The following is a 21,466-nucleotide window of genomic DNA, read 5'->3' on the forward strand; positions in this document are numbered from 1 at the left end:
AAAGAATCTCTGATGCTTGGCATTGGAAGCTTACGTGTACCTGAGTATCAATTACATCCTTGAGATTTTTGTCATTTTATGAGGATGTCAGATTAAATAAAACCTTGTAATTTTAATTTTCAGAGATAGCCGTGATTCTCTAAACTGTTTTATAATGACAGAAAAAACCAATACGAATCCGGTCTCACTAGATAAATTGCTTACTGGAAGCGTTACTTACTTGTGTAACATTGCTTGGCGTTTATACAGTAATCACATAAATGAGACACATTCTAGATTAGTGTAAAAATTAATTTGCATTCCTGCTTTTATTATGAATTGAACAGACTATCCCATCATTAAGGGAACTGTTTTTAACTGGTGCTTCAAACCATCTAGATTAGAAAATATTTACAAAAGCAAGTTTCCAGAACGAAAACAGGTAAACGTATATAGAAGTAAAACAGCTGAAATGGACTGCTCATAAATGAGGCATGTAAGTCGAAGCTGAAAAGAGATGTGCGACAAAAATATTGATTTTGTTGTGTACATGAATGAAAACTTGATTGTCTAGTAGACAGATCCTGCCGAAAATTGCCGATCTGTATATATCATATATTGGAGACGGAGATTAATAAACGATTATTTATTTTATTGGACATAACAAGTTGATACAAAATGAAGATACTAGAAATGCATTTAAAGAAAACATTTCGAGGAAGGACTGGTCATGAATTAAAATACAGCTTTACTTGTACACTGTTATGTATATTTAATTAGCATTGTGGGATTGACCTTTGTCCATCATTGAAGGTAGAATTTTGGCCTAGCTAATTTTTGTTTTTGATTGTAGATTATTTTTAGGTAAACATGTATACTTGGACTTGAGTTCAGGACACTGGTTTTCATTTTGAGAACTCCAGATAATTGCCATATTCCTTACTAAATGTTTCGTAAAGGACCACATATTGCTGACTATTATCCTCACATCTCATGTCTTTTAATGCGTCCTACGCTTTTATATTAATAATGTTTTTAATATAATTACCGATTCCATTCTTAACATCCGAAGTAGAACCAGTCTTTCAATTGTGTTCAGTTTCGATGTGTTTATTTATTTATTTATCTATTTATTTATTTGTTTATTTATTATATTTAAATTATTAATTGGAATATGAATGTGCTCTTCAATACTTTTGGAATAAATCACTATTTGGGATTATTGTGAATTCATTTATAGATATTTTGGATTATATCATGGTGACACATCAATACTGGTAGCATAACAAAGCTAGTACAGGTTATTAGCACATCGGACATTCATGATTTGAATTTTGGAACTCTGCTGGAATTCATTCAGAATAGTCTGTACGTTTGGACTTGTGATAGAACCTTTAGGTCCATTTGAGATTTAATTCTCAACAATGTAAGTTTTCTTTAAATTATTCACTTCGTATTCAAGGTAAATAAGGTATTTATTGAATCTTTAAAACTTGTTAGCTTTCGCTCTTTTCTGTTTAATAATTTAAGACCATTTAATCGTAACAATACATAATACAACAAATTGTGGACACTCTAAAGTAATAATCAAAACTGATTAAAGGCAGTCAACTTTAGACCGAAGTTAGAAATAAAAAAAAAAATTTATATATCCAGAAATGCGGCTTAAACTCATAAAACGAGGAGGACATAAAAGAATAAATTCAAATGGTCATGAAAGAAATATTTAATCGTAAACTTATCTAAAGTATTGGTCAGTGAGTTTCAATCGGCATTATCCCGCTTTTATTTTATTTTTTAAAAAACCCGCATATTACATAGGAATAAAGATGGAAAACATTACCGTTTGTAGTGTTTAGGATTTCTTAGAATTAAGTAATTCGTCAAAGGAATGACTTCTAATGTAACCCAAACAGTGTATTTCGGCACAACTCTGGTGTCGGCTAATGGTCACTGCCCAACATGAAATAGTTAATGTCCGAACATCCTGGTCTCTTTCTGATGCGAGTAGGCTATTTTTCTACTCTCAGAAAGAGACTCGGAAGAATGCATAATGACACTCTCGGGTATTTGTCGGACGGACACTGGCTAAATACGAAGATCAGAGGTTCATAATGAAAGACGGACTGTGAAAATAATATTTTACAACGTTTCAGCCATCAATGAAATACGCGCTCTTTACGTGTTAATGAAAGTCCTTGAATCGGAGTGACGTCAAGTAAGTTACTGTGAGGTAACAATTTTAAAAATTATGACTTGAATCGGAGCGACGTCAAGAAAGTTATTATGAGGTAATAATTTTAAAAATTAGACTTGAATCGGAGTGACGTCAAGTAAGTTATTGCGAGGTAACAATTTTAAAAATTATGACTTGAATGTGTTTTCTGCAACATGACTGGATATTAGCGGTCATTTGAGACAGGTCTAGAATTTTGTTGTTACGTATCGCTAAATTTAGGACTACATTTGTTTTTCACTATTAGCAGTGTAGACAAACAGTGCATACACTGCATATTGAAACGATAACGTTATCTTTTAAATTTGAAATTCAGTAGATACATAGAAATTACATCCTCTTTTCCTCTTTTTCCAATATCCTTTCTTTGAAATGCATAGTTTATTATAAACTTTCGACTTCCGTCCGCTACATCGTCCATCTGATTGGACGACAATCTGCTTAAATAAATACTAGCAGTATTGAAAGATGAAGATGATGCGATGATATTTTAATGGATGTTTAAAGCGTTGAAGACGAAACAGAACCGCGGCAAAAAACTAAACCCCTCGAGTCGTGTCCCATAACCTCCGTCATACAGGCTCCTTCCTGCACAACATCAACAATAACAGCGTATGAACTGTATTAGCCAAATTTGAGGTTTCTTAGGGGCATATTCCAGGATTCAAGAAGTTACATAAAGAGGAATGAAAATCGATTGAAATAAGCTAAAAATCCGATACCACCAAACGTAGTGCATTCTCATCATAAACGTACGTTTCATTTTCTAAATGCGGTTGTGTCTGTGTGTGTGTCTGTGTGTGTGTGTCTGTGTGTGTGTCTGTGTGTGTGTCTGTGTGTGTGTGTGTAATTGGATGATGCGAATCTGACCACTTTCACACAAAAAAAAACAGATTTATGACAACGTTACTCAAAGACTGAATTAATTTTAACACTAAAACGACAATAACAAAACGATAAGCAGATTAATCACATGAACTATTTTTGCTGGATTAATCTGAAACATTTAATGTAGCATACACCTTTCTGATATGACAATGTTATGATGCCCCCTCCACCAATGCGACCACATGCCAATAACAAGACTACAAAATAGCGTAGCCGACTCGTTTCTCAGTTTATTATTCAACCGTGTGGTCATTCGTTTAAACGAGACAGAAATTAATTCACTTGATTGTGAAGCGATTCATTTTGTTCAAAGAAATACATCTTTGAAAACTTGAAATGCTGAAGATACAAATTCTTAATATTGCCATGTTAAATACATAAAAGCCCAATAATAAATTTTAGAGCAATGTGTATTTATTTAGAACATATTTTTTTATCTGCATTTCAAAATGAGCTTGCAAATGTACGAAATGCATGGCTTTGTATATTTTTATCTATTTGCTTAAAGCTTGTTGTATTGAAAGCATTGGACACAAGCTAGTCTTCAACACAATTATACCAGATGAGCTAAGTATTCTAATTGAGAAGGTTCTAGACTGAAGCCCAACTGAAATTCATATCCTCCAGGATCACAAAATACAAGCTGATCTTCCGCAGGATAATCATAAGAATGACTTGAAAAATGTTCGCGCATCCATAACCAGTAATTTAAAGGACATATGAAAAGAAATCGACACTGTTAAAGACACAGAATTCAAACATGGTAATTCAAAGTTTAACGTAAAATTGAAATTTAATTTAAAATCAGGTATTTCGAGACCAAACTTGCACTGTTAAATAACTAAACACACACACACACACACACATATATATGTAAATATATATATATATATATATATATATATATATATATATATATATATATATATATATATATATATATATATATATATATATATATATATATATATATATATATATATATATATATATATATATATATATATATATATATATATTATTTTAGAATCACTCTAAACTGAATCTGATCTTTAAATCGACAGTTTCATTATAACTAGAAAATGGACGTGAACGAACTTGGTCCTAGTAACGAGAGTTGACAATATATATACATATACACATTTCCGTAGGAAATGAGCAAACTTGTCGGAAAGAGATTAACATAATCCTCTGCTTGAGAAATAGTAAAACTGATTTTATTTCAGTATCTACTATTTAATATGGACATTATCTTAATATCGATTTAATATCTTTTTAACAATTACACATGTATTTTCTCGCCTCATACAATTTATATTTCTACTTGCAAATGGTCAACATTTTACCCTAGTCCTGAGAGAAACTAGTCTGTACATGCAACAAAAAAGTACCTTTCCCCCACTCACCCACCTCAAAAAACAACAAACAACTGGCACACAGATATCTGCTCGATAACCATTGAATAATGTATTAATGAGGACCGGCATTTTATTTCTGACCGTGTGGCGATGTTATTGCCCTGACCTCATAAAAGTCAATGGAACCGGTACTAGACAAGAGATTGGATAGCAGTAACCAATTATGCTCCAGAAGACCATCTACGACAATCAACGATCCTCGAGGGAAAGAAAAGGAGATAATTAATAAATGCTTATTATCTAAATTGTAGATCCGTAATTTCACGTGTCCAGTGTAACAGAAGAGTCATATAAGGGGAATAACTCTATCATGATGCAGATAAATATTATCCCCTGATGAGTAGAGAGGACCACGAATGGGTATGCGATGCTGTTGTGAAAATTTGTCAATCAGCTGAAATCCGTCACCAGCTGATTGAGCCTGACATAAATATGGACGTCAGCATTCCCACTAATGAACCTCGTACACGGTATCTGCAATGGCTTTTAGATAAGGATCACCTTTCCACCTCCTAGTGTAGCGTAGAAGGGACTATGAGTGCGTGGGTGTAAACACACAGAAAGAGTATGGTCATACAGGTTTAAAGAGCTATATTTAGCTCCATCATGGGAATAGAACCAGAGCCTGTGGGTTACGGCACGTTCCGCTGTGATTACACACGCCAACCCGTACATCATCTCAACTAAACCCCAACCCCCCACCAAACGACATGTCTTTGTGTGTGTGTGTGTGTGTGTGTGTGTGTTAATTAATATTTTCATGCAGATATGTTTTTTACATCTCTAAATACAATCGGCGGGTGGGGTGCATGTTGCTGAATATTAGTTCAATTTGCCTAGCGTACCGGTTGCTGAGCACCTAGAATTCTTGTCCTTGATCTTGGTCTGTCATTTGTTTCTGAGATGAACGCATGGCTTAGTCGATTGAGACGCTACTGCATGAGGGTTTGGCGACATTTGGTGTTACTCCTAGCACGGGTTCAAATCTTACCAGAAGCAATCATAAAATCTCTAGCCTGTTCGATGATATCAGACGTTTCCAAAAATGAAGTTTGTTTATCATTTTCATTGGCTTTTGCGAAGCACACATTTCTGTATCGGCTACAATGTATATCGATTATAATCGTTGCCCACTCGCCTTTACAAAAGATATATATATCTTTCCGAACTAGTGAAGGTTTCATCATTCTCTTTGCCTTTTCTTTCTGTATAGTAGAACTATTTCGTGTTTGACGTGAATGTAATTATCAGGTACCAGTTACGTAGCACACTAACCACATGCTTCATGCACGTCTTTAGGTGATGAGGTTTAAATCATATTTCTTACTTTTGTGGTATATATTTGCAACATTGTTTACCGATAGCGTCATAGTAACGGCCTGTAAACGCTTTTACCATCAAGAACGTTAGAGCAATCTAATTAATAGAATTGTAGATAATGTAAATATTGAACAAGGGAATTCTAATGACTTTGTCTTGCTAACACTTTGGTCACAATTCAAGTTCTTTCTTCTTCTTCACCTTCTACTAGTACATGCAATTTGGAAAGGTTATACCTACAACGTAATTTTTATAGCGATGTCATTTGCCTGACTTTTGTATTCATGTGTTTTCAGAACCAATAAATGAGATAGCATGTGTCATTTAAAAGAAAGTTCGAGTTTTCTATTGAAATAAATATATTAACACTTTGCAAGAAATCATACACCAAATACAGATACGTACTTCTTGAACCAATGATACTGCAGATTCCGACGAACGATCGTAAAAGAAAAGAATAAAACAAGATTGGATTGTAAGTATAATGTAACGGTCATAAGTTGCATGTGTTTGAGAAAGAAAAATGACAAAGCAGAACGAATGTCAAAATAGTTATTGTGCGACATGCAACAATCCAATATGTATGGGATACAAAATGGCGGATACGCATACCTAACTATGAATCCGGATGTCGGTGAAATATGTGCAGTGGAAGTGTTGGATAAGTGTTCCGAAATATTATGGCTCTGTGTCGTTCTGACTGTCCGATTTTGATGGATATTAGGCCATTTCCATCTGTCAAGGAAAGGAAAATGCTTATTTCAAACATTTGTGTATTAACAAAGATCGGGTAATTGTTTCATAAAACTTTTTTCTTATTTACTGCAGCTATTAGCATATTTTGGCGAACTTTGCCCGAGAGAATGACTCATAGATGACAATGCTACCATCTGAGTACTGAACGCATTACGAAAATTATTCTTGTCAGACTTTGAATTTTACACAAAAAAACGCATGCATCTTCTAACCAAGGATAAAGATAAGTGCTGCTAAACTTTTATTAAAATATTATTTTCAATTTCGCTCTTCTGCCGAGCTAAACGTGAATGAAAACTATGTAAATGTCTCCTCCAATACGTCAGTCCAAAATTTATGTTACAAGTTTGAACATTTCACATATTCAACCCATATAACATGCATATGTAAAACACACAAGTGTAGTATAATTTGGTGATAAATGAATACATACATGAACGTTGTGAATAAATACATGAACGTTTTGAACATATTCATGAACGTTTTGAGAAAATACATGCACGTTTTGAATAAAAACAGGAAACGTTTTTGAGAAAGCAAGCAGTTGAAATGTTTAACTCTTATTACATCAATATCAAAGTAAAATACCGTGGTGAAAGTCAAGAAAGTCTTTACGAATGGACACAGCATTCCATCTTATTGAAACATAGAGCTATTTCAAATTATTGTTACAAAAAAGAGATCCTAGTGAGTTTACCTCATGCCATTTAAACAAAAGAAATTAATATGCATCATTGTAAAAATCACGATAAATGACAATTAGTGTCGATAAACCAATTTTCTAAAGCGGATAATCCGTTATTTTTTAAGAAGATTTAGGTGAAAGAGATAACGCATATACACGCACGCCCACCCACATTCCCCCACCCACACACATACATACATTATATATATATATATATATATATATATATATATATATATATATATATATATATATATATATATATATATATATATATATATATATATATATATATATATATATATATAAGGTTGTTTTGTATTTTGCTGGCATTCATCAGATAATTTCTTGTAAGCAACTGGCCAGATACTCGTATTCTTGAAAACAAAATGTCGTTAACATTACACATGCGAGCTTAAGGGTAAATTTCGTTTTATATTAAGGTATCAGATCAATTTTATGTTCCTTATATCAGAAATTATTCCACTGAAAATGAATATAATTCCGTTCCGAGAAAAAGAATGAAAGTAACAAACCAGGCATAGGGTGACAATGCATGATCCCAGAGGGCCATAAACCGAAATTAAAATTCAATATACCACCTGAACATCGTTTAAAATCTGATGTACTCTTTTATTTTTCACAAGATGTGGAACAAAATGGAAACTAATGGTTTAATAACACGAATCAGGCAAAGTAATTTTAGATTAAATCATGAAAGCCATCTTATGAAAATAAAGGAGAAAAGAATGAGAAAAAGATATCTGCGGCCAAGAGGCATATTTTGTCCTAAGTTACGTTGACAGTGAATCACATTCAGTTTAAATTGGCTTAGAAAATGTGCCTTTGTCAAGAAATAACAAAGGACTGTCAAAGTATTCAAGACGGCGACTCATATGTTTCGTGAAAATTAAATGATATTAAAGTTGTGGGTACACAAGAAAATAACAAGCTAAGCACATCTTGCAGTGCTATTTACCACATCCATTTGTGAGAGAAGATATTTTGAAACAAGTATACGTCATGAGACAGATGCAATTATAGAATGTGATCGTAGGTTCGTTATATACTTTTGCGAGAACAAAGATGATGATGATGATGATGATGATGAGATGATGATGATCATGATGACAACTACGATGACAAATTTTGTGACTACAAATATATGGACGATGTCGGTGATACAGTCACGGTATATATAGGTATGAAACACAGAAGATGATTACGGCGATAATAATATTGGTTGTTTTCATTGTTCTTGTGTTGTACAGCACCTCATCATTTGAAAGGTTATACAGTACTGATATACGATATGCTATGATGATGATGACGACGATGATATTGTTGTTGATAATAATGATAATGATGATAACAACTGATGTGTAATTTTAAACCATTATTAAAATAGTTTACATGAGGAGGGAGAGCAAATAAAGGGGTGGGGATACGGAGAAGATAAGGCATGTAAATATAAAATTTCATATTAAATATTTCTGAGTATGGACTTGCAAACAAATATATTACATTGCTTTGTACCATACCATCTATAATAAAATTGATTTTTTAAGCGATAATAAAAATATCTGAATATTTATTTGACTTTTTGTGACATCTTTAAATACGGGTTTGATTGTCAATGATATATATTCATGTGTGCATCAAATCAAAAATGAAAGAGACAGGTAGTACTCGTCTTTTTATATACAACAGGTGAATATTGTTTACAGGTATTTCTCCTCCATACTATGTGTAACTGGGTAAATGTATTTTGTGAACAGATTTCTTTACTTCAAATACAGTGCTTGTTCGGAATTTTCTTGCTCTATTTTTTCTAATATTTTATGAACTAATAAACATTTATCAGTTAGTTTTATTGCCCGACTGATTGTATTACACTCTGCATAAAATGAAACGAGGAGGGGGCCTTGAATAACAGTTGTCGCGCGTGATACGAACTGGTTTGATACTAAAAATTTTAGTACTAAACATAAAGAGAATATAACTAGTATATAAACGCCTAACAGAATGTTTCTTTAAAATCCCTCTCCCTTTGAGCGTGTATATTTAGTGTATATTTAGTGTAAATTAGATTGACAGGGTAACACAATACTTGTTTATATTCATTTAATTGAGGAGCTGCCATATCCAATGCTTGTCATCGTGGATGACACGGTATAACTGATATCAACGTCCACATCTGAGTAGAAAACAACGGGTCGTTCATAAGGAGGGTTGCGGTACATGTAGAGTCTTTCTTGACTTTCACCACAGTATTTTACTTTGATATTGATGTAATAATAATGGGGTGAAAAGAAGAAGAGTGGTACGAGAGAGAAACATGGAGCTGAGTTGGATATTTTTAATACAAGTAATACGGGTGTTTGTCACTTTTGTGGTATTTATTATTGTTTGCAGATTTGGATTTCGGAAAGAAATCAATGTTTTTTACTTCCGTGTATGTGTGTAAAATGGAACGCAATGTTTGAAGATCAAAATGAAAATTTTCTAAATGAAGAAAAATAATTATTCCTCCTAGGTGAAATTAACAATGATTTACCAAACCCTCACATTAAAAATTACTGGTCAATTGATTGACCTCATATGGACTGGCTCAGCATGTAACGGAACCAATGAGGATTGTCGATTAAAACAGTAAAACTCTAATTGACCACATTTGTTCAAATACCTCAAATAACGTGATTTGTATTGATGTCCACTCCACTGACCAAAGTGACCATTACCCCACATTTCTTGCCAGCAGGACCAATTCTTTCACCCTCAAAATCATCTCACCATAAAACTTCATATCGATCTTTTAAAGATTTAACGAAAAGAAGTTCCTGGAGGAATTCAAGTATGGGGTATTATTAAAAGATGTGACGATGCCAATGATGCTCAATATTCATTGGTACTCAGTCGTTATTGGTCGATAGGCACACTGCCTTGAAAAAGTACAAAGTTAAACGTATTATTCAGCCAATTTGCATTACAGCAGAAATCTTGCAAGGAATAAAAGCGCGTGATTAATATAAAGACTAGGAAACGCTGCCCAATACCAACAAATGAGAAATGAAGCTGTAAGGCCACTAAGGTTATCAAACATCTCATTAACAATGTTATCAAACATCTCATTAACAATGTTATCAAACATCTCATTAACAGCTTCTGATTGATGAGGTAAGACATGCATCAGGAAACTTTTGGACAATTTTTAAAGACCATGACGCTGGTAAAGGTCATGCTCATTCACATTACAATAATTGATGTACATTAAGAAAAGATGGTGTATGCATCAATAACAATCAAGATAGTACCAATGAGTTTAAAATGTTTTTGTTACTGTTGCTGATAATATAAAAGAACAAATTACTCCATATAGCCATGAGGAATTTTCACGCCTTTGTGATGAAAACTTCATGTCAGTACTTTCGTTGAAATACCTTTAATAACGGACAATTAAGTAACGATAATTACTTCGAAATTTAGAAGTAACAAAGTTCACAGGTGCTGACATCATTGAACCAAGATTTTTACGGACATCAGCATAGCATATCTAGGCAATCTTAGTGTAAAAATGAAACACCTTTCCGGACAAATGGAAGGAGGCCAAAGTGAAATCTCTTCATAAATCTAAAATTTAGGCCTATCTCAATCCCTCCTGTCTTATAAACAAATTCTCGGAAAAAAATTCACATGACTCCCTAATGAATTTTTCATGATAAACGCAATCTGTGATACGATAGAACAATACGGATTTCACCGAACTCATTCATGTGAGACTGTTCTTACTACTATGGTTGAAACAATGGCTCAAACTTTAGATAATGGAGAACTAGTTGGAGTTGTGCTGATGATGTTAGTAAAGTTTTTGATTTAGTTCATCACATTTTTCTTGAGAACAAAGAAAAAAACACCTTTACAAGCTCAACAGTAACTCTTCACATTTGTATAAGCCGTATTTCCAAGAAAACAAATTGTTGAAGTAAACAGTGTAATGTCAGAAAAAAAAGTGTAACATGTGGATGTACATCAAGGTGTATTTTTAGGGCCACAACTATTGATTACCTTTATAAATACATACAGTAAATATTGAACGCAATCTCTATGCTAATGACACCACCTTATTATGATATTATCTTGTATTAAACTACTGTTCAAAGAAACTCATGTAATGCTTCGGTAAAACTCTCTAATGTTGTAAACATATTTGAATGTAGAATGAATTTAGACAATTAAAATGATGCTGATAATCACTCAAGAAAATTTTAAAGATAATAATATTCACATCCATTTTAATGAAGTCGAACTGGAAAATGTTACCAAAGATAAACTTTTAGAAGTTCAAGTTGATACCAATATGTTACTGTCAGAGCATATCAGTAACGTTACCAGAAACATGGCTAGGAATATGTGGTTGACATAAAAAAATTAAGCATATCTAACCTTAAACTACAGGATAAAGTTTTACAATAATTATATTCAACCCCATCTGGACTACTGTGACATCGTAAGGTGTAAGGCTTCTAAAACAAATTTGTTAAAAAGTAGAAGGATTTACAAAACAAGCCACCAGAGTTCTCAAAGAAAACAGAGTTGATCATGTCCACAAATGTAAGACAGATTTACAAAACATGCCACCAGAGTTCTCAAAGAAAACAGAGTTGATCATGTCCCCAAATGTAAGACGTATTAGAAGATCATGACTCTCTACGAAAGAATATGTTTATCAATGGCAACATGTATTTATAAAGTTGTTAATGGTTCTATGAAAAACTATATAAATGATAAGTTCAATAAAAGGATGAATTAGATCAGTACGGTTTCTGTTCGAACGATGGTATGCAATACGTCACCTAATAACTTTCTTCTCCCTAAGCCAAAAACTGACATGTATTAAAATAGCTTTCTCCGGCCCAATCATTTAGAACTGTATGCCTATAGATGTTAAAGAAGCGTCATCAGTACCTAATTTTCACTGGAAATGTTTGAAATGGATGCAATCCAGACAATGTTTATAACCGGTTATGGCCAACTCAGTTGTATTTTGTATACGCATATATCATATGAAGTGTGTGTGTTTGTGTGTGTGTGTGTGTGTGTGAGAGAGAGAGAGAGAGAGAGAGAGAGAGAGAGAGAGAGTGAGAGAACGACAAGTTTTTAGTCATGCATGTTGGTGTAAATAATGCTGTGTGCTGAATTCATGCTTAGTTGCTCTCATGTACATCAATCCATTATATCTATTTTTGTAATGATGTTTGTTTCCTAACTGTATTTTATATATTTGCCAGCACATATGTAGATAACTGAGGTCCACAAGGGAGATTACGTTTTGTAGTAAAACAAAGATTGTATTATTATTATTATTATTAGTAGTAGTAGTAGTAGTAGTAGTTGTTGTTGTAGTTGTAGTATAAATAATATCATAAGGTTTTCTAAGACAAAAATATTGCGACATCCTTTTCTGTTTTCTGGGTGAAACATGCTTTTCAAGTGCTTTTGTTTGTCAAATTTCTTGTACAAAATATATAGCTGATCATCAAATAAAGACCGACTTTTCAGGTGCGAAACACCTTTGAAATGTTTTGATGCCTCTGAATCATAAAATTATCAGAGGTGAAGCCTTCGTTAGGACTCGGATACATTACGTTTCATCCAAGTAATAAATTAGAAATATTAATCGGTTTTTATAACTCTAAAGCCTCACAAAATTTTAAAGCACGTGTGATATCTTGATGACCACTCTGCAAATCGATGCAAACAGTTGGCACTAATCCGCAAATAACAGTGATAAAGATACATTGTTTTGGATAAAAATATAGTAAATTGTGCTATTTTAATTTTTGACTACCTTCCCCAGGTTTAACCTCGGCGAACGACATCAAAGCCTCGAGTGTGGGCTTCTGGAGGCTGTAACTTTTGAACAATAGTACCATGAGAGCCGATCTTGTCCGAATAGAATGCATTAGAGATTGACCAAATTTATATGCAAATAAGAATTAATCCTGCCCCAAGTACTAAAATCGGTTCTGGCATTGTTCGTTGCCGTGAACTCCGTGCTAAATACGAAGCAAGTTTTTATGGCCGTCGTAAAACGCCAGAGAGCAGCATTCACCTAAGGATCGCGTTCCCAAGTTTTAATTTCGTGGGGTGTCATCGACGAACGTAAAAAGCCCTTTTACGATTCCTTTTATAACACCTTTAGGAGCTTGTAATTATAACATACAACATAAAAGTTTCACTCGCGTCATTTTCATTTCGACGATACGCGGCAAGGAATCAAGCACTAAGGCGGAGACAATAGCTTTAGCGGAAAAGGAGCTAAATTTCATGTGGGATTCGTCATCTCTACGTGCCCTCCATCTTCCAATCTCTTCTTCAATCCATGTCTTAGACTTCTGCATTAATTAGATCTGATGCAAATACATGTATTCTGAAACAAAACTAATTCCACTGTCAGCATAAAATAAAATATAGTAAGGGCATAAAAACGGAGATGTCTTTATTCCTAAGAAAAGGAAAATGGATGCCTCATTTTCTGGGCTTCCTGTAATTACCATACAATAATAGCATACGTGTTTCATTTAAATTTATAACGTCGTACATGGAATTAACACTGTATTTCAGTGCAAATTATCTTCTGTGTTTTCATTGCATAAAACTTCAAAATTTATACGACAACGGATAATTAGAGAATCTCTGCTTCCATATGATCATTTTATAATCAGAACTTATAAGTTTCAGGAAAAAAAAACTAATTAATCTACTACGGTCAAAACAAATATAGTTTGTTGTTCAGGGGTCTCAAATTCAAACCATCCTGAGGGCCGCATGATGGCATTTTCGATTGCCCAAAGGCCGCACCCCCTTTGATAAATCTCTTGACACCTTGTGACGCCAATCACTTTGCGGGCATATAATAATGCTTGGCGGTCCGCATGCGGTCCGCGAACCGCGTGTTTGAGACCCCTGTTGTTGTTGCTGATGTTGCTTAACGCCAGTTTTCAGCACATGATAAGCTATATATAGCGGCTAGTATAAGTATTGGACGAAGAACCCGGAAAGAAGCACTGCCCCACGTGAAGCTTCTGTTAGCTTTCGAACATACCCTCATAAGGCTGAACCCGAACCTCGAACCCACGCGGACAGAGATGAGATTGCATTGACTGATAAAGGCGAGCACGTTAGATAATTCGGCCACCCGGGACCCTAATAAAGTTTGTCTTATGAACAAGTTTGCAAAATACAATACAAACTGAATTTCATTTAATTCAATATTGTTCTATTTTATCAATTAGTCTTGACGTTATGAATATAGAAAATCAGTATAATCGCAATATCATTTAATGTGTAAATATCGTAAGGCAAAAAGAAAAACAAATTACTAATAGCAAAGACAAACAATATATTTCCTGGGTATTACTGCGATTTAAGAAAATAACCAGTTTCATTCCTTAGTTACTTACCACAAGAGGATGCCATGGATTCATTTACTTCTTTTTCTTTGTATGTCTGTTAAATATAGTCTTTCTTAGAAAATATACTTTGGATGGCACTAATTTCCTTTTCATATGCAAGTGGATGATAAATTGGGTAAGGTAACCATTCTGGCTTCAACACTGCACAAGAAGCGCGAAAAACGTTTATAGTTAGAAATATCTGAATAACAGTTTTTCATTTATCACTCGGACCGCTCCGGTGGCCTAAGTGATTAGAGCGTCCGCTTCGGATGCGGAAGATCGAGGGTTCTAATCCTGGCCGAGTCATACCAAAGACATAAAAATGGTACTAGCAACTGCCTCGTTTGGCTCTCAGCATTAAGAGGTTAGTGCTAGGACTGGTCGGCATTTTGTCTGTCTGAATAATGTGACTGGGTGGGACATGATGTTACATATCTGCGGCTGGACGCCCCATTGCTAGACATCGCTATAAATAGCCACACTGCAGACATCGTAGCGAAATGACTAAAATTGTTAAAGCTACGCTAAAAATCTAAATCACACACACACACACACACACACACACACACACACATTTTATCAACGGCATTTGATTAGAACCGCAACGATACATGATTTATGGACCTAACCGAAAACCACACTTTAAAAATAATATTTGCATTATATCTGCAAACATGTAAAATTGTTTTAAATTCAACGTTTTATTTCGTATTTATTGTTTGACATTGTTTGTCTCTGTCTTGGCAAAAACTCTGCGAGAATATAAAGCGCTTAGGTTAGTTAAAACAAAATTGAACTACGGTTACTAGCCATCTGTATGACAGTGTTATGGAAAATTTACAAACCTTTTCCTTGATTTTTCCCAGCTAGACGATATTCAACTTAGCACACTAAATAGTTCAGACTTGGAGGTGGGTGCCATAAACTACCCCTTAGACGGGAACAGGGTACAGAGCTGGTCGTAAACTTTGTGTTTGACGGATTCGGTGGCAGTATTCACACGTGAATACAAAAGCAGGGAGGAGGTGGTGCGGCGGGCTTGTAAAAAAGATGGGATTCCCTTACAAAGATGATCGTTTAGGTCTACATGGAACTCTAAAGCAGGATGAATTATTACAACGCTCGAAGAAAAGGGATGCGTTTTTGAGAACATTTAATTAAGTGTCTCAGGAAACTTAAACGATACCTGAAAAGCATCGTAATGCGATAATAACGCGGGTGGTTGGAATTTTCGAGTCACAATATAACAGCAGTTTGGTAATCAACAGGGTTTCATATGCTGATGTATATAGTTAATCTATGTAAAAATGGTCCAATAAAAGTATCCTTCATGTTAGACCCATTTAGATGCAACATGTAGTAGCTTCGAGTATCCCCAATGTCATTGAAATATTCACTTAAGCCCATTTTTATATTATCTCTGAGTGTTAACGTCTTCTTCAGGAAAATGTTATTAATTACCTATCACCGATGATTACATTATTATTTATGATATTAGTCAATTTTCACCGATACATAATTTGTATGCATTTATGGTCACTCTAAATATCGTTTATTCATGTTTGAGAATTTGCATAATGACTTTTTAATAACTGCAACAAAAACTATCATTCGATTAGGCGTGCGTTCCAAGGTTTTCGATTTCATCTCCTTATAATTCAGAGTGTATTAATTATAAATTCATCAACACAGATTCATTCCCAATACAATAGCCTTAATTTTGTGCATGTATTTTGCTCCCCAAAATACCACTAATGTTATATAAGTTAATTACTTATTTTGGGGGTAGAATGTGAGTGGGGTGGGTGGCGGTTCGTTACAATTACATATTTTTCATAGACTGTTTTTTATTTAATTGTCTCCATAAATAACCATCCACAGCTTGAATTTGTTATCTCTGAGTACTTAGTCCAAAACAAATGTGATGTTTTGGATACATTGAAAAATATTGTGGGTAGGTAGGTCGATATAACATTTTGTTGCGTCCGGACAGAATTCGATGAAGCACAAACTAGACAAATAAGCATTATTCGTATCCTGAATGTAACTTCGATCCTAGTTACATCCCTTTCTTATCTTCTGTTTTAACGAAATTTGTTTTACAATTTTATTTTCCTGAAAATAAATACAGAGTCAGCAGGACAAAATAGGGTCGGTCGGGTAATGAGAACCACACAAACAGTTTTATTTGGCCTTACAGCAACTTTCATATGTTGACGTTAACAGTCAATATGTAGAAATGTTCGAAAACATTTTCCTTCTACACTTGGGATGGTTATTGTTGTAGATAGAATCTTCGCACATCTATGTTCCCAGATTTTATTACCAATATCGTCACTCGTCTGTCTGTAACATTTTTTTCTATGTACATACTATGTTTTTGTTTTTCATTAATTAGTTACTGATCTGAGTTGTCTGTGAAATGTTCCTTATTTATGACCGATCATTTAAGTTATGTTATTTTGTATAAAATGCGCGAACTCTTTCCGAGATACTTATCAGAACGTATTAAATTTTCCTCTACAGAATTTCATGCCACATATTACACATATATCTGCATGAATCTGTTTTCGTTGCCAAGATAACATCTAAATGTAAATTAGAAAGTCCCTATGGTCTTCCTGGCCCAAAATAACAACCTAAAAACAAGTTTTATTGTAGATAAAACTTTCTCAACGAAATCCCATCTTTAAAGTCAACTCCTTATTTCCATATTACTCGTATGTGTGTGTGTGTTCATGTATATATATATATATATATATATATATATATATATATATATATATATATATATATATATATATATATATATATATATATATATATATATATATGAGCATGATCGTTTCCATATAAGTTTTCTTCAGGTAATTGACATATGTTAGATCCTTATTTTAGGTATAAATGATTTCGTCACCATTAGTTAAGACCACGTGTATCTTGTACCGAATTGCTTAATTTCCTGAACCTATATGCCAGATGTATGTATATATTTGCTTACCATATATTGTCCTAGATGACATGCCTTATATGCATACGTTTTCCTCGCAGAAATGTTAAACAAAGCATGGCTTTGTTATCTCCAAGGGATTTCTTTTCGACAATGCCAACTTGATATCAACCTTCCGACAGCAAGTTTATTTTCGCCGCGATAATGCCACCCTAAAGTGACAGCTTCTCATAGTGCCATGCCTTCGTGAATACGGTGGTTTGGCTAGGTTTGGTTTGCTTTGGTGCTTTTTATATCACCGACACATCTGACCTATATTGCCTTGGCCTAGGGCTAACCACGATAGCTGACCAGGCTAATCTAATGGTAGGATTCGAACCAGTACCCGTCATGAACCCAGCACGCTAACATCTCGGCCATTGCGGGTACCTCCTGAATATATTCGATGGGTTGTAGGAACTTATACCTCTCTCTCTCTCTCTCTCTCTCTCTCTCTCTCTCTCTCTCTCTGTGCATCAATGTGCATGGATGTGATCCGACAACAGATGCATTTCTTTGTCAAACATCCGTTACTTTGCACAGGAACAAAGAAGATTTTTTTCTCCTTTGTTAATTGTATTTTTTGTTTTGATTCCACTCGTCAAATGCATCCAGTATGTAATGGAAAAAAGGAGTTTGTTTTTGCACATTGCTGAAGAAAATAACTTGTAGCAGGATGTTATCCAATAGACTGTAGAATTTAGTTATATGTTATACAGTAAAAATCTTGTACAAGCTGATCTCTTATCTATGTACTCGTGTAAAACCTGATCCAAGTAACAGACAACACAGACCAGATATGTCGCTACTTAATGCACATGCAGATCTGGATATATGATATTTGCTGCAACTAATGCATCAGATTGGACAACACAGTGCCTGATCTGACGGCATAGTATATGGCGGTACATCTAAGTGTATGTTATTTGCAATTGGAGGCGACTTATCCACGAGTAGAGACGATAGTTGCAGATTATAGAAGTTTTGGGATAGTCTGTGCATCATTCTACAGCAATAGAGAAAACAGAATATAATTTAGTTGACATATATTCATGTTTGGTCAAATGTTTGTAATTATTTGAAAACAAATTTTTACTCATTTGTTCACGGTGTCTGACAACTTATTGTGTTGCAATAAAATGTAGGTAGCAACATTTCGTTTTGAAAGCTTTTCGATGTCAAAATCATACTTTTATCGTAAAAGTCATGTTTTATTTTAAATGTGACTTATTCTAGCCAGTGTTATGTTTCAGGAGATAAAAGTACATGAAATGCAGTAAGTTTTCAAATTTCATTATAAAGATAATAACTTGTTATGTTTTCGATGCATCATAAAGGAATGCAAAATGAAACAGTGGAAAAGAATCATGCAATTATGGAACTACAACCATACTACCTAATGTATCATAATTCAGATGTTTTCAAGTTCCAAGCATTCATGTTATCAGATCCCTTAAAAAATAATATAAAAACGTGTTAACAAAATTATTGTACACTACAAACAACCCGTCGAACCCGCGAAGTGAATGTGTCTTTGACTGAAGTAATGAATGCATTTTTTTTTTAAAAAGACGGGCAAAATGGACAAGCAAGTATAAAAATAGCACGATACAGCTATCAAGACACTTCCTGAATTGTAATGCTTATGCACATGTGCACAAAGTTGTGCATGCAGAACAACCCGATAACATGTACCGGACACTTTGTACAAACAGTACGGTACTGGTGTTTTCTCTCTAACTCAGGTTGGTATCTTAGGATCTGAATTGTATTCGTCAGTCAATTTAAACCTCGCGATAAGCCAGAAGCATCAAGAGCAATGTAATCAACAACATAGTGGGCCCTTTATATAATGACGATCAATTTTGGGGATCTCATTTCATCTGAAGTGCAAGGATTATTAAAGTAACTTAGTGTTGCCTAGCAACGCTGCGGGTATGTTGCACGTCCCGTATGCAACTGTAAGCAATATTGATGGATACGCCAGCCTCGTTCTTATTTGTGCTTTGTATTATCATCACAGTATTTTGAGTTATCTCTGTCACTCATCCTCGTTTGTAGCTAATACAACATTTAATAACTCATTTGTCAGTTGAAATGCTCCACATCTCTTCAAATCATTACGGTTATATATATATATATATATATATATATATATATATATATATATATATATATATATATATATATATATATATATATATATATATATATATATATATATATATGTCATGAGGTACATAATATATACAAATGAGGTGGATACAATTCACATTTAAAATATGATAATGGTGTGAATAATACATTTAGGAGTCAGTTAATGTTTCGATATCTTTGGACATTTTTGCGTATATTTCCTACCCGTTTTCTTGTGTTACTAGGTTCCCGATGTATGTCTTTTGATATTTCAACGATGATTACTAACATCAAAAGCAGTGAAAGGTGTCCAGGCACAAAGAGAATTAGTGCAGGACCAAACCTACATGTAATTGTCCGACTGTCTGCCAAATTTCAAAGGAAATTTGTATCAGTAAATTTCGTGTATTTCAGTTAACTGCCAAATGTAGAAGAAACATTTTTTGCTCATCGCGTATGAATTGGAATCACATTTAGGTTACAATGAACTAGAGAGATACACACAATAACCAACCGATTCATCATCGTCGCTAAGTAGTCGCCGGTGCGAACTGGGAATTTACCATCCAGTTTTGGATATTGTCTCAATGTCAACCGCTCGAAGGAGACTATTTTATGTATATAGTAACACAATAGTGTTAAATGTTTTGGCCCATTACTTTGTTGTTATTTTATGACTTGCTAGTCCAATATACGTCTTTACTGTAATTAAAACTAAGTACAATTCTAAGAAAAAAACGTGTTAGCATGTGTGTTTGCAAATCATAAAATTGCCCCTGTTCATTGACGGAGCACTTCCATTGCCAAAACTTCAGTTTCAGAGGTGCATAGTTTTGCACGTTGTCAAGTTCTTTAGTTTCGGATGTAGTTAAGTATTGCGTGTACTCCGCAAACCCATAATGTCTAAACAGAAGTGACCGGTTTTCGAAAGTACATAACTTATGACTTTGGGAATTACCGCTATTTGTTCGTCCGTCATTGGTCTTGTGCTGCTACCAACGCTTTGCTGTTAATCAGTAATAAACTAACGGGGGGGGGGGGGGTGGGGAGGGCGGTCTTGGGGCGCCAAAAGTCACGGGCGTCAGACGTCTTGGGGCGCCAAAACCTTTTGAGCCATCATCGTTGCCCGGGGCGATATTTAGTCTTAGTACGTCACTGTGTTTAATTGCCTTAATAACAATTAAAATTATGATATATATAACAATTTCAGTACATGTTCTTAACTCTTCTGGAAACTTTATTGCGAACCTTAAAAAACAAGCTAGTTTGAATACTGAAAGTTATACTCAGCTGCAAAAACTCATGTTGTGACCATCTTTCCAGCAGCCATTGTGTAATGGTCAACTGTATGCCGTTCGAATTCTTTTGTCCGCATCTCACACTTTTCAGGTAATGTTATTTTGTTCTACCTTACCTTTGCTTTAGTTTTTCTGCGAAGTCCTAACTTGATCAACTATTTATGTTATTTGGGCTTGCATCGCAGAAACAAAACCTCTTGTAGAAGGGCAATAGTAAATCCATCTTTGATCATATCACATTGTGTTGTAAGATGAATGCTGGCCAAAAGGAGAAAGCTCTTTTTCACCTTTTGTGCGAAGTTTC

General features: G+C 34.3%; 1 protein-coding gene across 1 annotated transcript in view; it reads right to left on the reverse strand.

Annotated features, from left to right (window-relative positions):
* Nucleotides 1-2,787: 2,787 nt before the first annotated feature.
* LOC149792345 (uncharacterized) overlaps nt 2,788-21,466 on the reverse strand; it is a 297,776-nt gene continuing 279,097 nt past the window's right edge. The window contains exons 6-7 of the mRNA XM_089969559.1: nt 6,454-6,576; nt 2,788-2,803 (exon numbers count right to left, since the gene is read on the reverse strand). Of these exons, the coding sequence (XP_089825685.1) occupies nt 2,788-2,803; nt 6,454-6,576 (139 nt within the window). The remainder of the gene's footprint in view (nt 2,804-6,453; nt 6,577-21,466) is intronic.

Source organism: Sinohyriopsis cumingii, chromosome 9 (assembly GCF_028554795.1).
Source record: "Sinohyriopsis cumingii isolate HCF-2022 chromosome 9, ASM2855479v2, whole genome shotgun sequence".
In the NCBI taxonomy this organism is placed as follows: domain Eukaryota; kingdom Metazoa; phylum Mollusca; class Bivalvia; order Unionida; family Unionidae; genus Sinohyriopsis; species Sinohyriopsis cumingii.